General features: G+C 44.2%; 1 protein-coding gene across 9 annotated transcripts in view; it reads right to left on the bottom strand.

Moving 5' to 3' along the window:
- Positions 1 to 18265, bottom strand: part of MYO1H (myosin IH) — a 141986-nt gene that overhangs the window by 13689 nt on the left and 110032 nt on the right. For 7 of the 9 annotated variants that reach the window (XR_013831234.1, XM_079942187.1, XM_079942185.1 and 4 more), the window contains 10 exons: positions 17925 to 18044; positions 16783 to 16850; positions 16342 to 16447; positions 15968 to 16048; positions 13955 to 14046; positions 12155 to 12249; positions 9064 to 9110; positions 5539 to 5658; positions 4326 to 4431; positions 3481 to 3598 (listed from right to left, as the gene is read on the bottom strand). Coding sequence is in view for 8 of the 9 variants with exons in the window: in XM_079942187.1 (XP_079798313.1) it covers positions 3481 to 3598; positions 4326 to 4431; positions 5539 to 5658; positions 9064 to 9110; positions 12155 to 12249; positions 13955 to 14046; positions 15968 to 16048; positions 16342 to 16447; positions 16783 to 16850; positions 17925 to 18044 (953 nt within the window). In the remaining variant the exon portion in view is untranslated. The remainder of the gene's footprint in view (positions 1 to 3480; positions 3599 to 4325; positions 4432 to 5538; positions 5659 to 9063; positions 9111 to 12154; positions 12250 to 13954; positions 14047 to 15967; positions 16049 to 16341; positions 16448 to 16782; positions 16851 to 17924; positions 18045 to 18265) is intronic. The other 2 variants (XM_079942188.1, XM_079942191.1) reach the window with 1 other exon arrangement.

Genomic DNA, 18265 nt, shown 5'->3' with positions numbered 1-18265 from the left:
CCCTGATCAAGGGAAGCAGTGCCAGGGAGGGTGCGCACATTCGGACACATCTCCAGCCCGCTCCCACGGGCCTCTCCTGCCTTCCCCTGGGCCACTGTCCTGCAACAATGCCAGCCTCCTAGCTGGTCCTCAAGCTGCCCAGTTCCCACCTCCAGGCTCTCCTGCCCAGACAGCTGCCTCCAAATATCCTCATGGCTCACTTCCTTACCTGGAGAGGCCCTCCTGGACCACGTTTTCCCCAACCCAGATTCATTTTCCTTCCATGAATGTACGCCCCACCTGACCTCCTATATCTCCTTGTTATCGCCAGTAGAAAGGGCACTCCATATGGGCAGGGGTGGGGTCTGTCTTGTTCACTGCTTTACCCAGCACCTTGGAAAGTGCTGGTACAAAGCAGGGGCTCACTAGTATTTCTAGAAAGAATAAACAAGCCCGACAGCAGCAAAGTAGGAAAAAACGCAGGAAGACTGGAACGGCAGATGCCTGTGTGTTTTGGGGCCGGGGTGGCCAGTGGCTGCTGCCTCCGTCTTCACTAGACTTCAGATTCAGAAAAACGGATGAGATAAGGGTGAATGACAAGTCGCTGATGAACAAAACTGGTATGTCAAGGAGGTTCCCCCCACCTAACCCTAACCCACCACACACACACACACACACACACAAAAAAAGACTGGCAGATCCTCAAACAAACACTGAGTTATCATCTGACCCAGTAATCTACTCCTAGGTATGTGCCCAAAGAAATGAAAGCATATGATCACACTAAAACTTGTACTTGAGTGTTCCCAGCAGCATTATTCAGAATAGCCAAATAATGGAAACAACCCAAATGCCCATCAACAGAGGAATGGATAAATAAAATGTTGTCTGTCCACACAATTGAGTATCATTCATCCATAAAAAGGAATGAAGTGCTGACATGTGCTATAACATAGATGAACATTAAAAGCATCATGCTGGGCTTCCCTGGTGGCGCAGTGGTTGAGAGTCCGCCTGCCGATGCAGGGGACGCGGGTTCGTGCCCCGGTCCGGGAAGATCCCACGTGCTGCGGAGCGGCTGAGCCCGTGAGCCATGGCCGCTGAGCCTGCGCGTCCAGAGCCTGTGCTCCGCAACGGGAGAGGCCACGACAGTGAGAGGCCCGCGTACCGCACACACACACAAAAAGCATCATGCTAAGGGAAAGAAGCCAGACACTAAAGTCCATATATGATACGACCACACTTGTATGAAGTGTTCAGAATAGGGAAATCTATAAAGACAGAAAGTAGAGAGTGGTGGTGGCTTAGGGCTGGGGCAGGGTGGTAAGGAGTTAGGGCATTTATAGCTAAAGGGTATGAGGTTTCTTTTGGAGGGCATGAAAGTGTTCTCAAATGGACTGTGCTTGCATAGATCTGTGAATACCAGAAACCACTGATGCTTTAAGTGGGTGAATTGTACAGTCGATGAATTATATCTCAATGAAGCCGTTTAGGAAAAGAAAACCACGGCTATCCACTGGCAATGTGGTCCCCAAATGGTGACAGATGAAAGAACAAAGGAGAGAGGACAAAAAGGAGAGTGGGGTGACAGCCAGCCTCTGACACTAGGCTGCTCGAGGGTCCCACGTTTCCTTCCTACCTGCCTTCCAGACGGGGCTCCAGGGGGACACCTGTGATGGTGTTTTATCTGTGAGGGTTGGAACGGAGATGCTTACCCAAATATACCTACAGCGTAGAGCAAAGCCGGGCAGAGATTTCCAAGGCTGGGGTCCCGGGCCCCACTGAGCCTTCCAAGGTAGTATTTGGGGTGGAGTTGTCTGTAACTCTTTTCACTGTTTCTAAAGCCCAGAGACACTTACACTGTTCCTCAAGATAGAACCACACAGGTCAATACAATCCTCAGTGTATTTAGCTGAAATTGTATCAACTCAAAAGGTTCGTGCTGATGACACTCATCAGAGGTTTAGATCGGCAGGTAAATCATTAAAAAACAACAGTGAGAAAAGAGATGGTTACTTAATAAATGCATATAAACAGATATTAATTATCAAGACACGAGGCTCAAGGGAGAAAAGTAAGCAAGATCCGTGGGTAGAGAAAAATCTGAGATTAAATGAGGGGCTGAAAATAAGAGCACCAAAAGAAGTTTCAGAGCACAGGATCTAGACGTAAATTGCAAAATGCGAGGAATTGGATGGAAAATGTAACCTCACGCGTGTGCTTTTTATAATTATGAAGTTGTACTTCAAAAGAAGCCTAATATTCACAAATGAACCTATCTACAAAACAGAAATAGGGCTTCCCTAGTGGCGCAGTGGTTGGGAGTCCGCCTGCCGATGCGGGGGACGCGGGTTCGTGCCCCGGTCCAGGAGGATCCCACATGCCGCGGAGCGGCTGGGCCCGTGAGCCATGGCCACTGGGCCTGCGCATCCAGAGCCTGTGCTCCGCGGCGGGAGAGGCCCCAACAGTGAGGGGCCCGCGTACCACGAAAAAAAACCAAACAGAAATAGACTCACAGACATCGAGATCAGACTTGTGGTTGCCAAGGGCGAGAAGAGGAGGGAAAGGGATGGACTGGGAGTTTAGGGTTAACAGATGCAAACTATGACACTTAGAATGGATAAACAACAAGGTTCTACCGTAGAGCACAGGGAACTAGATCCAATCTCCTGGGATAAACCACAGTGAAAAAGAATATTAAAAAAAGAATGTACATATGTGTATAGCCAAGTCACTTTTCTATACAGCAGAGACTGGCACAACATTGTCAATCAACTATACTTCAACTTAAAAAAATTTTAAAAATAAAAAGTCTAATATTAAGTTAAAATATGAAATTACTGATATTCAACCATGCTGACCCACAAAAAGAACCATTTTATTATGCTTCTCTTGCGAGTGTGAATGTGTTCTTTTCTTGGTAGCACGAACGACATGCAGCCCAACTGCACGCACAAGCGATTTGGGCCATAGTAATAGTGGTGGCGGATGTATGATTAAATCCTTACAAACCCCTCGAGAGCAATTTAATCCCCGTGTTACACATGAGGAATCAGGTCTCAGTTGGAAGAGAAAGAATGGGGATTCCCACCCAAGAATCTGTGGCTCCAACGCCCATGTTATCACCACTACACCTGTGTCTCTGGACAGCCCACACGGCCAAGGGGATTGCTCCCAGACTGACGGCGCTAAAACCAGCACCCATGGTCGCCATGGGAAGGGTCTTCCCCAGCCAAGTACAGACCCCAAGGGTGCATGTCCCACGTCTGCCCCCTGGGGGCAAGTCTGTGCATCGCGTCTCGTACTTCCTAGATTCCAAGAACTTAGGGGCTTAGCGAAATGAAGAGAAGGTGGCAAACTAAGCTTCCTATTCTCTGAAATGTCAGTGTTCATCACTGTCACCGCTACAGCAGTTAAGAAGCAAATGGAGTTCCCTCGGGGATGGCCTTTTATTCATCGCCACACACTTCACTGGCTTCAGATCAACAAGACAAACTTTACCTTTGCAAGAAATGCTCGTATTTCCGTCGGTACGCAAAGCCAGCCCGTCTCACCCGCAGGTGCTCCATCAGCCCCAGGTACTTGATCTGATGCCTGATGAGGAAGACATCGAACTTGCCTTTGGAAACACAGAAGGAAGAGTGATGGTGAAGGACCCTGTGGCTCTGTTTCAATCAAGGCAGACCAGAGGCTGCAAGCTGACGATATGTGGGCTGGGTCTGGCCACGAGGCATGTTTTGTTAGGTCCTAATTGTGTTTCTCTTAATGGGGGAATTTTACAGGAAAGTCTGAATTTCTGGTTTCTCTTGAAAATCCATGAGATCTGGCCATTCTGGGCCTAGAGCCCCACATGGCAACAAATGGCCCTAAGGAAGGAGGACTGCCCCTTTAGACAGGGTGTGCCCTCTCCAGCTGGCCACAGTCCCCTCCGTCCCCTATTGCATTACAGCTGGTCTGCTTCACTCATTCGCTCTTCCTGCCTGGATTCTATAAGCCTTTGACTGTACAGCTTTGTTATGAGACCACGGCACAAGCTTAGAAAATACCCAAGTCATAGACCATTTTGGAAGATTCTTCACTGGCTGGAGAGAAGCAGTGTTGCTTCCCCTCACGTCTGAGGTCTGCTTGGCTCAGCTGTGTTAGTCCTGCAACTGGCCACGCTCTGAGCAAAGCTCACACAGGACCGTGAAAGGAACCCTCCTCCTTATTCATTTGCCTTCTATTATTTAATACAGAGAACAAGCAGCAGGCCCGTGGTGGTTTTTAGGACTTGCCCCACTGTCGTCTCGGTTTTCCGCCCAGCCTCATTTCCCTGAGCTCAGCGTTCTGAACAATTCACAACTCACTGGGTTCTTTACTCTCGTTGGGCTTGATGCAACGGATGTACGAAGGTTCCTTAGAGATGAGAATTTCCAGAAGGCTGCTCAGACTGTTTTTAAACTGAGTCCCCACCTGCAGGGAGAGAGAGAATGAGCTAAACAGACACTGTTGCTCCCCATGTATACAGAGAAGACTGGTTAAATCACAAGACTGGCCCTTTAGACCCAAACACTCGACAGACTGTTTTGCTTGTTACCTGTCACAAACGGTTTTGTCCATTAAGAGAAGGCTTTGAATGTCCTGGCCTGAGAAGCCCAAGCTCAGTCTGGTCAAGTGGAGGCTGGACAAGCATCTTTCCAGGATGCTTCCCTCACTTGGCGAATACAAAGTGAGCACCTCGTAGGAGCCAGCATTGCCGCTGAGCCAGTCACCCTCCACCACCTTCCTGTTTCCTTGTTACCAAGCTTCCTCTATGACACTCGCACTACCGTAATTTCTTTCTTTATTTGATGATACAGTAAGTCCCCTACATATGAACAAATTCCGTTCTGAGAGCACATTAAGTCCAATTTGTTCATAAGTCCAACAAAGTTAGCCTAGGTACTGAACTAACACAATCGGCTACATAGTACCATACTGTAATAGGTTTATAATACTTTTCACACAAATAGTGAATTAAAAACAAACAAAAAATAAGAAAACCTTTTTAATCTTACAGTATAGCACCTTGAAAAGTACAGTAGTATAGTACCACAGCTGGCACACAGGGGCTGGCATGGAGTGAACAGGCAAGAAGAGTTACTGACTGGAGGAGGGAGAGGAGGTGGGAGACGGTAGAGCTGAAGGACCGTCAGCAATGGGAGATGGAGGGCGAGCTGCCATTTCACTCACGCCTGACGTTGCTGGCACGCACGTCTGCATCTTTGCAAGTTCGCAACTTGAAGGTTTGTGTGTAGGGGACTTACTGTATCTTCCTATACCATCTCCCACTAGACTGTAAACCCCACGAGGGCAGGAACACTGTCTGTTCCGTTATTGGTAGATACCCCTGTGCCCAGCACAGTGTCTGACACACAGTAGGTGCTCAATGAATGTCTGCAAATGAACACACTGGTTCTAACCCTGGAAAATATATATTTAGTAGAACATTTAGAGAGTGATACTTCCAAACAAAGGAGAGGACAGCTTAAAAAGCATAGGTAACTAAAGCACTTGCACCCTCTGGGTGATTTTTGCTACCTTTCCAATTTTGCACAGGCATTTCCCCCTGCCACTCACTGTTGGTGGCCTTCTCCGGTTTTCTAACTCGGCCACCCGGAAGCATTCCTTCAGGATTCTGTTTTTGGACCTGCACAGCACCTGTAGGTAAAGAGAAATGAGTACCACATTTGCTGCTTCAGAAATCATTAAGGGTCTTCAGGAAAGTTCACAGAAGTGTGCACAGTGGACCAGAGCCATCTGCCTTGGGAGCACTTGAAGAAGAAGAGGGGAATAAACACAGTCATAGGGGCTTCCCTGGTGGCTCAGTGGTTGAGAGCCCGCCTGCCGATGCAGGGGACACGGGTTTGTGTCCCAGTCCAGGAGGATCCCACATGCCGCGGAGCGGCTGGGCCCGTGAGCCATGGCCGCTGAGCCTGCGCGTCCGGAACCTGTGCTTCGCAACGGGAGAGGCCACAACAGTGAGAGGCCCGCGTACCACACACACACACAAAAAAAACACAATCATAGGGACTTCCCTGGTGGTACAGTGATTAAGAAGCCACGTGCCAATGCAGGGGACACGGGTTCCAGCCCTGGTCCAGGAAGATCCCACATGCCGCGGAGCAACTAAGCCCGTGCGCCACAACTACTGAGCCTGCGCTCTAGAGCCCGTGCGCCACAACTACTAAGCCCGCGTGCCACGACTACTGAAGCCTGCGCGCTTAGAGCCCGTGCTCCGCAACAAGGGAAGCCACCGCAATGAGAAGCCCGTGCACCACACGAAGACGCAACGCAACCAAAAAAAAATTAATTAATTTTTTAAAAAACCACAATCGTATGTAGAAGAAAATGTTCAAATACCGACCGTCCCCGACTTACGATGGTTTGACTTTACAGTGGGGTGAAAGTGATGAACATTCAATAGAAACCATACTTTGAATTTTGTTTTTCTAACTTTTCCTGGGCTTACAACACTCTCATGATGCTGGGCAGCCCAGCAAGCCACGGCTCCCAGTCAGCCATGCGATCACGTGGGTGAACCACCAATATACTCAAAACCATTCTGTTTTTCACTTTCAGTACAGTATTCAATCAATAACATGAGAGATTCAATCATTTATTATAGAACAGGCTTTGTATTAGGTGATGTGGCCCAACTGTAGGCTAATGTAACCATTCTGAGCACCTTTAAGATGGGCTAGGCTAAGCTCCGATGTTCAGTAGTTAGGTGTAGTCAATGCATTTTCAAATTATGATATTTTCAGTATATGATGGGTTTATCAGGATGTAACCCATGTAAGTTGAGGAAGATCTGTACTATATCCAGTGCTCTGTCTACTTGGTGAGGCCATCTGATTATTTTTCCCTGGACATGATAAAGCAATAATTATTTCCAGTCCAGCTAGTCTGCTACAGAACACACCAGCTCTTTAAGAATGATCTCCAAGATACGGTGTTAAGTGAAAAAATAGCAAGATGCAGGACCACATGCGTAGTGTGTATGAAGAGAAAAGAAAAAGGGGGACACACACACACACACACACATGTCGTGGTCTGTACCATCCCTGGGAGGATACACAATAAACTGGTTAGAACAGCTGGCTCTCAGGAGAGGGACTTGTTGACATGGGTCCAAGGACATCAGCTTTGGTATGTCTGATTTTTCCTTCTGTGCATATCTTTTCAAAAATTTTAATTGGACACACACACAAATTTTTTTTCCTTATAGCCATACGATGGAGGATGATTCAGCCTTAAAAAGGAAGGAAATTCTGACACATGCAACAACACGGATGAAGCTTGACAACATGATGCTAAGTGAAACAAGCCAGATACAAAAGACATATACTGTGTAATTTTACTTATGTAAGTACCTAGAGTAGCCAAATTCATATACAAGGTAGAATAGTGGTTGCCAAGGGCTGGAGGGGAGGGGGAATAAGGGAGTTAGTGGTTAATGGGTACAGAGTTCCAGATTTGCAAGATGAAAAGAGTTCTGGAGGTGGATTGCACAACAGTGGGAATGTACTTAACACAACTGAACTGTGCACTTAAAAATGACTGACATAGTAAGTTTCATATTATGCAAGTGTATCTTGCCACAGTTAAAACTTAGAAAAGAATTTTTTTAAACTCACCCCGATTTTAAACTCACAGTGGCATGAGAGAGTAATCTGCAGATAGGAAATTTTAAAAATTAGAAAGCACCCATCTCAGAAAGTACAAGGAACTTCAGCCCTGGTGGGAAAAGTGGGAGATTTAGAGATTCTTCCTGTGGGAAGCACCCTCCATGGATGGGTTTGTGAAGGGGATGGGCAATGCCCACAGAGGGGAAAGCCACAAGGGGAACACTGTCTCCCATTTGTCCAACAGGACCTTCCACTCCAAGAGGAAGGCATCAACAGACCCACTTCACCGATGGGGAAATCCGCCATGAGACACCCCTCACCAGCTGGGACAGGGTCAGGCTGAGACTCAGACCCAGAGAGCACCGCCTGGAGCAAACATCCAAAGTTAGGAATCGTTTATCCATCCTGAATCCCAGAGGTTGGGACAAGTGGTCCTAAAGTGGTAGAGAAAAATAGGGAAGGGCAGAAAACACGCCTGAGATGAACCGTTTGCATGTTCTCTCTGAAAATGTCTCTCTAGGTTTATTTAAGCTTTTCATAAACCAAGCTCATTGAATACGATCCAATTTTTAAAAAAACAGTTAACTATTTTAATACAAAATAAAGGCTTAAAAAAACCCGAAGGTTTCTCTGATCAGTGAGGCATATGGAAAGAGATGGAATTTCATTGGTAGCCCCAGGGGCATAACCTGGTTCCAGCCCCACCTTGAGATATGATCTTGAACAAGTCATGATCTCTCTGGGTCTCAGTTTCTTCATCCTTGGATTGTCTCACCCCAGTGTACTCCCACTGCTCCAAGACAAGGTCTCTACTCCTCCCTGGAGACCTCATCCTGCTGAGCTCTCAATGCCCCCCTCACTGAACACATGCTGAGCTCACCTGGGCCTCAGGGCCTTTGCACATGCTGGTCCCTCTACCTGGAGTAGCCCCTGATCTTTCCAAGGCCAAGATCCTTCTCGTTCAGGTTTCAGCTCAAAGTCACCTCAACGAGGGTGTTTTCTCTGACCACTTAAACTAAATTTAAAATGTCCCTCTCAATCATAGTTCCGTATTTTCTTCATAGCACTTCTCACTGATGGATAACTTAATTGTGTATGTATTTATTCTCAGCCACTCCTCCCTCCCTCCCCACCCTGCCCCCAACCCCCGATGATAAGCCTCCTTGAGAACGAGGACTGTCCTGTTCACCACTGAGACCCCAGAGCTAGCACCATGCCTGGCACACAGGAAGGACACCACACACATATGAATGGGTTTGTTGAGTCAAGTGTTCATACAGATGATCTTAAATGTCTGTTCCGGCCATGACATGCTGGAGTCCTAATATAATATATGGAGGAGAAAAATCCAGAAAGCCAAATCTACCCCAAAGTCAGTATCACAGGTGATATCTCATAACCATCAGAAACACACATACTTAAGTTTCAGACTTACTTCTTTCAGATGTCTGTAGAGGAGATCATTGTTTTTTTCCAAGAATCCTGTAAAACATTGAATAAGAAATCCCTGAATCAATGTTTTTGACTAAAAATACAATTCTGTCCCAACTGATTGTAAAGGGAAATTCTAAAAATAATCTTTTAGGATGAGAGTTTCTCAGCCTTGGCAATACTGACATTTGGGGCTGGATCATCCTTTGTTTTGGGGGCTGTCCTGTGTATTGTGGACGTTTAGCAGCAGCCCTGGCCCCTACCCACTAGATGCCAGATCTCTAGACACTGCTAGATGTCCCTGGGGGATAACTCCATCCTTGGTCAAGAACCAAGTCCTCAGAACTGACCTATAGCTCACATGCTACACGCTAAACCCCGATGAGCTATCACATGAATGTAGAGTCTTTACACTGAGTATTGTACACGTGCCCTAGTAAAGAACTACACATACAATGAATGACATTGAAACAATGGAAGGAAGCTGATTGCCAAGGGCAGCCAGGTGAGACTATGTAGATGGATGAGACAATCACCCCCATCACTGACAAAATCAAGCACAAGCACTTGGACTAGTGGTACCCAATGGCATCAAAGGAAGACACATTATTTCCAATTTTAAAACTTGGCTTATCAATGCTCACTCAAAACCTAGCCAGTTAGTAATTAAATTAGTAACTAGATGGCATTATAAAGTCAAAACCAGCTAAAGATGACATGCATCAGGAAAAAAAAAAGATGCATCAGCAATGTCTAAGATATAACCTTTTTAGATGACAATTTGGACTTATCAAAACTACATTTTTATTGCGGTAAAACATACATAAAATTTACCATTTAAACTATCTTTAAGTGTATAGTTCAGTGGCATTAAGTGAATTCATATTGTTGTTCAACCATCCATCCATCTCCAGAACACTTTTCTTTTTCCCCAACTGAAAATTTGTACTGGTTCAACACTAATTCCCCATTCCTCCTCCCTGAAGCCCCTGATAACCCCTACTCTACTTTCTGTCTTTAGGAATTTGACTACATACCCCACGTAAGTGGAATGGATTTGTCCTTTCGTGTTTGGCTTCTTTCACTTAGCATAATGTTTTCAAGGTTCATCCATGTTGTAGCAGGTGTCAGAATTTCTTACCTTTTGTTTTTTGTGTGTTTTTTTTGCGGTATATGGACCTCTCACTGCTGTGGCCTCTCCCGTTGCGGAGCACAGGCTCTGGACGCGCAGGCCCAGCGGCCATGGCTCACGGGCCCAGCCGCTCCGCGGCATGTGGGATCTTCCCGGACCGGGGCACAAACCCGCGTCCCCCGCATCGGCAGGCGGACTCCCAACCACTGCGCCACCAGGGAAGCCCTCTTACCTTTTTAAGCCTGAATAATGTTCCATTGAAAGGACAGAATACATTTTGTTTATCCGTTCATCCATCGATGGACACTTGAGTTTCTTCCACCTTTAGGCTATTGTGAATAATGCTCCTATGTACACGGGTGTACAAATAGGATATATGCCCAGAAGTGGTCAAAAGGAACTTTTGATAGACTCTTTAACTTAGCAATGCCACTTCTGGGAATTTATCCTAGGTATATAATGTGCGCAAATTGGCTAAGTGGGAATAGACAAAAATGTCAAACACACCAGCGTTTACAAGAGACAAAGCTGGCAACAACCAGAGGCCATCAAACAGATGACAGGACACAGCCCCACAGGGAGTACCTGTAGCTTTTCAGAAGAAATGCAGAGGAATCTGTTTGTTGCTATGGAGAGCAAATGCAGGTCGGGAGGCAAGAGGCCTGAGTGTGTGACCTTGGTCAAGTTATTTAACTTCTCTGAGTTCAGTGCCTCATAGATTAAAAGGGGGCTAATAAGGCTACCCACCTCACAGGGTGGTTCTGTAAGGTCTAAACGAGCAACAGAGGTAAAGCATTTGGGACAGTGCCTGGCCCATAGTGGGAGCTCAATGAATATTAGTTGGGAGCCCAAATGATTGCCAATATCCATTAAATGAAAAATGCAAAAGAGATAACACAAAATAACAATCTGTGTTATTTAGATGTGTGTGTGTGTGCACACGTGCACGTCCCCACGTGTGTAAGTATATGCATAAGACATTTGTATTTTCCAGTTGGTTCTTGTATTTACCTCAGGGAGAGACTAAGAATAAAAGGGGTTTTTAGTTTTCCTTTTGTGCTTTTCTGTACTGTCAGAAATTTCTAGCCTTGCATGTGTATTACTTTATTCTTAAACAAAAATCAATAAGTTATATACATAGAGAGATTTGTCCTATTTTAAAAGTTTTTTCTTTTTTATACCACTCTGTACTTAAGGGAAAAAACCTAATACACAGTATTTTACTTTTTAAAGATTTTTTAGCAAAATAAACTTATTTACAAGTAAAAATTATCTAGAACCTAAAGCAGAAGTGACAAAAGAAAGCGTTTGAAAAATCCTTTGAAAAAAATGTTCACAGCAGCATTATTTATAATAGCGAAAAAGAGGAAACAACCCAAATGCCCATCAACTGATGAAGCGATAAACAAAATGTGGTGTAACCATGCAACGGAATATTATTTGGCAATTAAACAGGAATGACAACGTGGATGAACCCTGAAAACATGATACATTATATAAGTGAAAGAAGCCAGACACAGAAGTCCACATGTTGTGTGATTCCATTTCTATGAAATGTCCAGAATAGGCAAATCTACAGAGGCAGAAAGTAGACTGGTTTGTTGCCTAGGGCTGGGGAGAGGGGCTGGGGGAAAATGGGGAGTGACTGCTAATGAGTAAAGGGGCTCTTCTTGGGGTGATGGGGAAATGTTCTAAAACAGAATGTGGTGATAATTGCACAATTGCAGAGTGAATATACTAAAAACTGTTGAACTGTACACTTTAAACGGGTGAAATAGATGCTATGTGAATTATCACAATAAAGTGGTTATATATAAAAGTAAAAACTTTTAAAATACTTTTAAAATGGCGTATTTGCACGCGGGGCTAGGGAACATTTGAGACAGATGTGCAGCATTTTTTCAGTGGACTCGGGGGCACCTGCATGGCTGTGACCTGTAACCTGTGCCCCACAGACACTCACCCTTGGTGCAGTATGTGACCTCTCCTGCATAGTGGAAGAGCCGGAACTCCATCCAGCCAATCCTCTTTCTGCACTTTGGACCTGCCAGCTTCCGGCTGCAGCAAGACAGAAATAGACACGAACTGAAACTTTCTACTTCACTGCCACAAAATGCACCAACATATAAAGCAAAAGAGTTATTTAGGATTGTGACAATCAGCTGAAGTCCAGCACTGAAAGCTAACCGCAAAGGGCAGCTCCCAGGAAACCTTGCCTCCGATTTCTTCTGGCTACAGACCAAGGTCTCTCTAAAATTAGATCCTTCCTTCTCATAAGCACCGAGGAATGGAAAAAAATACATGAGTCACAGAAACACATTTATTTGTACAATGAAATAACTTCCATTTTTCTAGGTGATGCCTAAAAGTCAGTTTTACTACTTTACATTTTGATGATGCTCAGAGACTAAACTACTGATGAAACATTGTTTTTCAGATCCTGGTGATTCATAATTTTTTATAAATTTTTTGAAATGTATATACATATATATTATGTACACACGTATCCCAAGTGCACAGCTCAATGAATTTTTGCAAACTGAATTCTTCTGTGTGACTCGCATCAGATCAAGAGACAGAACATTACTAGTCGCTGAGAACTCCCAACCTTGAGCCCTCTCCAGGTACAACCTGACAGTTAACAGAAGAGGTTGTTTTTACCTGGTTTGATATTTCATAGAAATGGAACCATATAGTATGTACTCTTTTGTGTCTGATTTCTTTTGATCACATGCTTTTGTGATTTACCTACATTATTGCATGTATTATAGATTGTTCATTCTCATGGCCATATATGATCCCACCTGTGAAGATCTTACAACTTATTTTCCCATTCTTGATTCATATACTTATCCAGTTCCACTTATTTATCCTTTCAATAGTCTATAAGGGGTTTGATGAAGCCACTGCAATTTGCTGAATCTTTGCTATGGCCAGAAATTACACTAGATGATTTATGTAGTCATTTACAATGCTATATGGTAGGTATATTAATTATCCCATCTTGTAGAAGGGGAAACTCAAACTCAGGAGTATTGCTTGCCCAAAGTCACGTGTCTCATAAGTGGCTGAACTGGGATTCATAACCAGCTCCCTACGACTCCAGAGCACATGCCCTTAAATTCTCTCCTCCTTGTCTCAAAGACTATGTTAAATTTCTAGTTGATTTTCTGGGGTGCTGTAAATGCTCTATGTCTTCATCTGTGGGATGGTGATGTGGGTACACACAAATATCATAATTCATCTGGTTGTACAATTCAGATCTACATACACCACTGCATGAATTTTATACCTGAATCAAGAAGAGACATTTCATGCATGTGGACATGTCCAAAATGAAATGATGATGAATAAAGACACAAAATCTTAAAAAAAAATTCTACTTGGAATTCACATGAGCTTGACCCCTACCAACAAAAGTTGTGCAGTTGGCGTATCATATTTCTAGGAATGAAGAAGTATCTGTACTCTTGGAGAGCACTGTCCATATATCCAAGATAACGGAGATACAGTTGACCCTTGAACAACATGGGGTTTAGGGGCACCGACCTCCACGCAGTCAAAAATTTGTGTATAACTCATAGCTGGCCTTCCGTATCCATGGATTCAACCAACAGGGGATGGGATCACGTAATACTGTAAGTATTTACTATTGAAAAAAAACCCATGTATAAGTGGCCCCACGCCGTTAAAACTCATGTTGTTCGAAGGTCAACTCTACGTGACCTTCCCCCACGCAGCAGCCTCGCAAGGAGACACCTACGTTTGGAAGTGTGCGTGCTTGCCCACTTTCTCTTCCAATCTCTCCAGGAAACTCAAGTCTGTAGCAGGACCAGGACGAATACATTCTTCATCCTACAAAACAGAAACAGAAGTCTCTGTTCATGGCGCCACCCTCCATCAATTCCAAGTTTAAATGCTTCCACCAGCTGGGGCAAAATGTAGTGGATTGAAATATATCATCTCACACAAGTTTGGGTGAACATTTCTGGGGGAGGAAGGGTAATCCATCACACGTGCTCCGCTTCTCAAATCTGATCAGGGAAGCTTGGAACCAGAGAGACTGGAAATTTCCATGAAAAGTCAACTCTCCCACCTGTCTGACACCTGTGTCCAAAGTCTTCCCAGGGACACTTTGCAGCTTTCATAACCAGCTGAAACACTCAACTTCATTGTCTCTTAACCACTCGTAACCAGCTGGCCAAGAACATACCCTCTTTGACTAGGAGCAAAGCCCTCAGGGAAAGTGAGCCTTAAAACTAGTTAAGTCTAACCTTTCCTATTTCACAAGCTACGTCTATTTCCCGTTTTGGGTCCTCAACAGTGATAACATTTAATTGACCATCTTAAAAAAAATGAATCAACCCTGTAGCTTTTATTAAAACAACAAAAAAGCTGGGTTCATGTTGGAGAAACAATTCTTACAAAGCATCATTTCTATGCTTTCTGATTCCATCTATGGCAAACCAAATAGAAACAAGTACTTATTACTAAGGTATTTTAAAATACTAGTCTAGCAATCTGCAGGCACGTTGAACGTACGTGTACTAGCTTACGTCAGTCTGTGCTTCCTGGACGTCCACGCAGCTTGTCCCCACCTTCAGGTCTTTGCTCAAATGTCACCTTCTCAGAGAATCCTTCCTAGACCATCTTAGCTAAAATTGAACCTCCCTCCCCAGCACATCTAACCTTTCCTGCTTTTCTCTCCATTGCACAATCCGTGCATTTTGCCCATTCACCTGTTTGTTGTTAGTCTCTCCATGCGAGAATTTAAAGCCTCTGAGTGCAGCTGTTTTGACCTGTTTTGTCCACTGCCGTGTCCCAAAGCACAAGGCAGAATCCTGGCACAAAGTAAGCATTCAATAGGTATTTGTTGAACGGATAGAGTCTGAATGCTTGCCACGCACCAGGTATAGTTCTAAGCCCTCTGCATGTATTATTTCACTTAATTTGTCCTTACAGCTCCTCTCTGAGGTAAGTGCTGTTATCACTGGACCCACTGAAAGACGATGAAATTGGAGCTCAGAGAGGTTAAGACACCTACCTAAGCTTACACAGCTAATAAGCAGTAGGGCTGGGATTTGAATCGAGATGGTGCCCATGTTCCTGGCGACTACAGTCACCACCCATCAATGTCCCTGCTGTGCTTCAGAATCGTGGGTTCACACACCAGTTAGCTGTCGGGGAGGCAGGAGGAGGAAGGGGACCGGTAATTCTCATTAACAGGGAGGCAAACCGTAGTACAGATGATCCTGAATGGAAGGCAAGGCAGGGAAGTCATTTCTCACTGGCCTTCAGAATTTGTTAGAGACGTTGATGTTTGAAGTGGAACAATCGTGGATTCGAGGACCCTGACGTTCTCAGAAGTCACAATAGTTCAAAACAAGGTCACAGGCCCACCTCACAGAGCCTCAACTCAGGATCCATGGATATTCTCTACAAAGCCTTCCTTTAAGTCTTCTGGCTCCCTGCTCAGTGCTAAGCATGAAAGCAGCCCCTCCCCCAAGTGCCTAAACCAGGTCCCCAGTTCCCTGGCTCACCCTGCCATGTCTATCGAAGAGAGACACGCATGCTTTCATGATAAAAGGTCTTTCCTTGTGATCTCCTGATGGGCTATAATTTAGGTCTGTGAATCTGAACAAGAGAGGGAAGCTCGGCCGCATTCTTCAATAATCCAGTGGATTTCACTCTTAACCCCTTGTAAGCCTGGGGAAAAGATCTTCCGGGTATTGTAAATACCATTGAATGGGCCCCAAGTCAATGTTAATTTTCTCACCAGAATGGAAATGATTCCCTTGTGTCTCTCTTCTACCAAGTCACAGATGATCTTGTTGTTGAAATACTGAATTGGCTCCCACTAAAATGACAAAGAGGAAAAAAATTCTCCAAGAAGGATTAAGATGAACATCAAATATAATTCTTTTAAACTGATTTTCCAACTGTTTTTCCCAAATCTGATTTTTATCTCTAACATTTCAAAAAGAATACTTGCTGAATATCAAAATAACTTCCCACACAATAAGCAGAGAAGGAGTGAAAAATAATCCTTAGTACTAATCCGGAAAAATCTCCAATGAAATAATATTTCTCAAGTAAATGTCTTTTGCTAGGTTAAGAAATCAAATGAGGAGAAAACATCGAAACATTTACCTCTATACCTTCCATTTCATATTCTGCCTGTTCCGCTTTTAGGGTTCTCTCAATTAATAGTTGCTGGAGTTTCTCATTGCAGTAATTTATACAGAACTGTTCAAAACTAGAGGTGCAAAAGATTTAAGTAACTAAAGCTACGTGAGTAGACCAAGTTTTAAAAAATTGCTTTTACTTATTTTTAAGGATGCTTTTCCATACAGAAAAACCAAAGCCCTTATTAAACAAATAATTTACTAAATAGATCAGAAGAGTCAAGCTAAAAGACATTTGCATTTTTTATAGTTATTCCGGTTCTAGAAAAGTCTATTAGGTAGGGGCTATGCAAATCTGGAGAATTTCTAGAAATAGGAAAATGAATTCCAATAACATCAGAGATGCCATAAACCAGACTCAGACCTTAAAGAAAAACAAAGAACCAGTGGGTAACAACGAACTCACCCATTCTTGTCAAAGACTTCAAACCCATAGATATCCAGCAATCCAATCACCGTTTTCCCAGTGTAATCCTAGTCAATGTAACACACACCATTAATCGTTAAGGTTGTTTACTCTGTGACCCTCAAAACCTGGTAGCTGTCCCCGAATCTGGGACTTGGCTATAAATCTCATGCCTTCTCTCTCCAGCAATGGCTCACAGAAGAATCTTAGGGTAGAAATAATTTTCCCAGCCTGCCTCTTCCTGCCTGCAGCCTCCCCAGATCCCATCCCAGCTTCCTTATCCATCACCGGAGCAGTGAAACCTTCATCTTCTGATTCACTTCCTTGCTTCAGCCCTCTTCAGCCTCCCAATCCCACATTCAATCCAAAAAAAAAGAAGAAGAAGAAGAAAGAGATAGAGAAAGAGGGAGAGAAAAGAAGAGGAAGAGAAAAAAAAAAAGAAAGAAAACAAGGAAGGAAGGGAGAGAGGGAGGGAAGGAAAGAAGGAAGCTATAAACAGCACGAAGGAGACGTTTATCCAGGAGAGAAGGCAGATACTTTGGATATCATTTTCAACAGAGGACCAAGTGTTGTCCCGCAAGGATGGCTATTTAAAGCGAGCATGCCTTTTTTTTTTTTTTTTTTATTAAGGGACACAATTTAACATTGTATATGATGTACTGAGTCAATGTATCCAAATCTGTCCTTTGCATGCTTCCTCCGTGAGTCTCACCACATCTATGTACCCCGTTGCCCTCATATCATCATTTCCTTAATTTCCAGCTTTGAGTAAACTCCCTTTTTTATTTAAATAACTCCACTTAAAAAGGAAACATGCCCATGGGGTAAATTCAAAGGAGTCAGCCTGTTTTTTCTTATACACATTAAAATATACTGTTAAAAGGAAAAGCTTCTGTGTATACTTAAAGCCACCTGGCATACTTGCAATGCTGTGTGTCCCACACTTGGGGACACCCAGCCAAGATCATTCAGCATGCATTTTTGTGAGCCTACTGTGTGCTAGACACTGGAAATGTAGACGTGAAAAGACACCATCCCTGCCCACCAGGAGCGTACAGTCAATTCTCACAAATTCTTTCAAGAGGTTGGTTATAAAACATTACCATGTTAGTGAGCACATGACCCAATGTGTGTGGACCAACCTTGTTCACTAAGGAGGAATTGATTTTGTTGACCAGCCAAGTAAATGTTCGTCCGTAAACGGCCTTTGCCATTGCATCTCTAGCGTAGGCAGAGAGTTCTAGCGTCAGTGGGCATATCACCTGAGAAGAACGACAGGTACATCTTTACAGAGGTTAAAATAATTAAAAGGCCTCCTGAGTGTTCAACCTAGGCTTTAAAGATGACTAGGGAAGGATACTTGCTGGGGAAAGATGCGCCTCCCGCCTGTGCTGTTTATGCTATTTCTTGAGCGCCAGGCCCTGTGCTGATACATAGACATGACCAAGACAAACAGTTCCAGCCTTTGTGGGCTCACGTTTGG

Source organism: Stenella coeruleoalba, assembly GCF_951394435.1.
Source record: "Stenella coeruleoalba genome assembly, chromosome: 14".
NCBI lineage: Eukaryota > Metazoa > Chordata > Mammalia > Artiodactyla > Delphinidae > Stenella > Stenella coeruleoalba.
The sequence above is the reverse complement of the archived record's forward strand: the minus strand, read 5'-3'. Positions and strand labels throughout refer to the sequence as shown.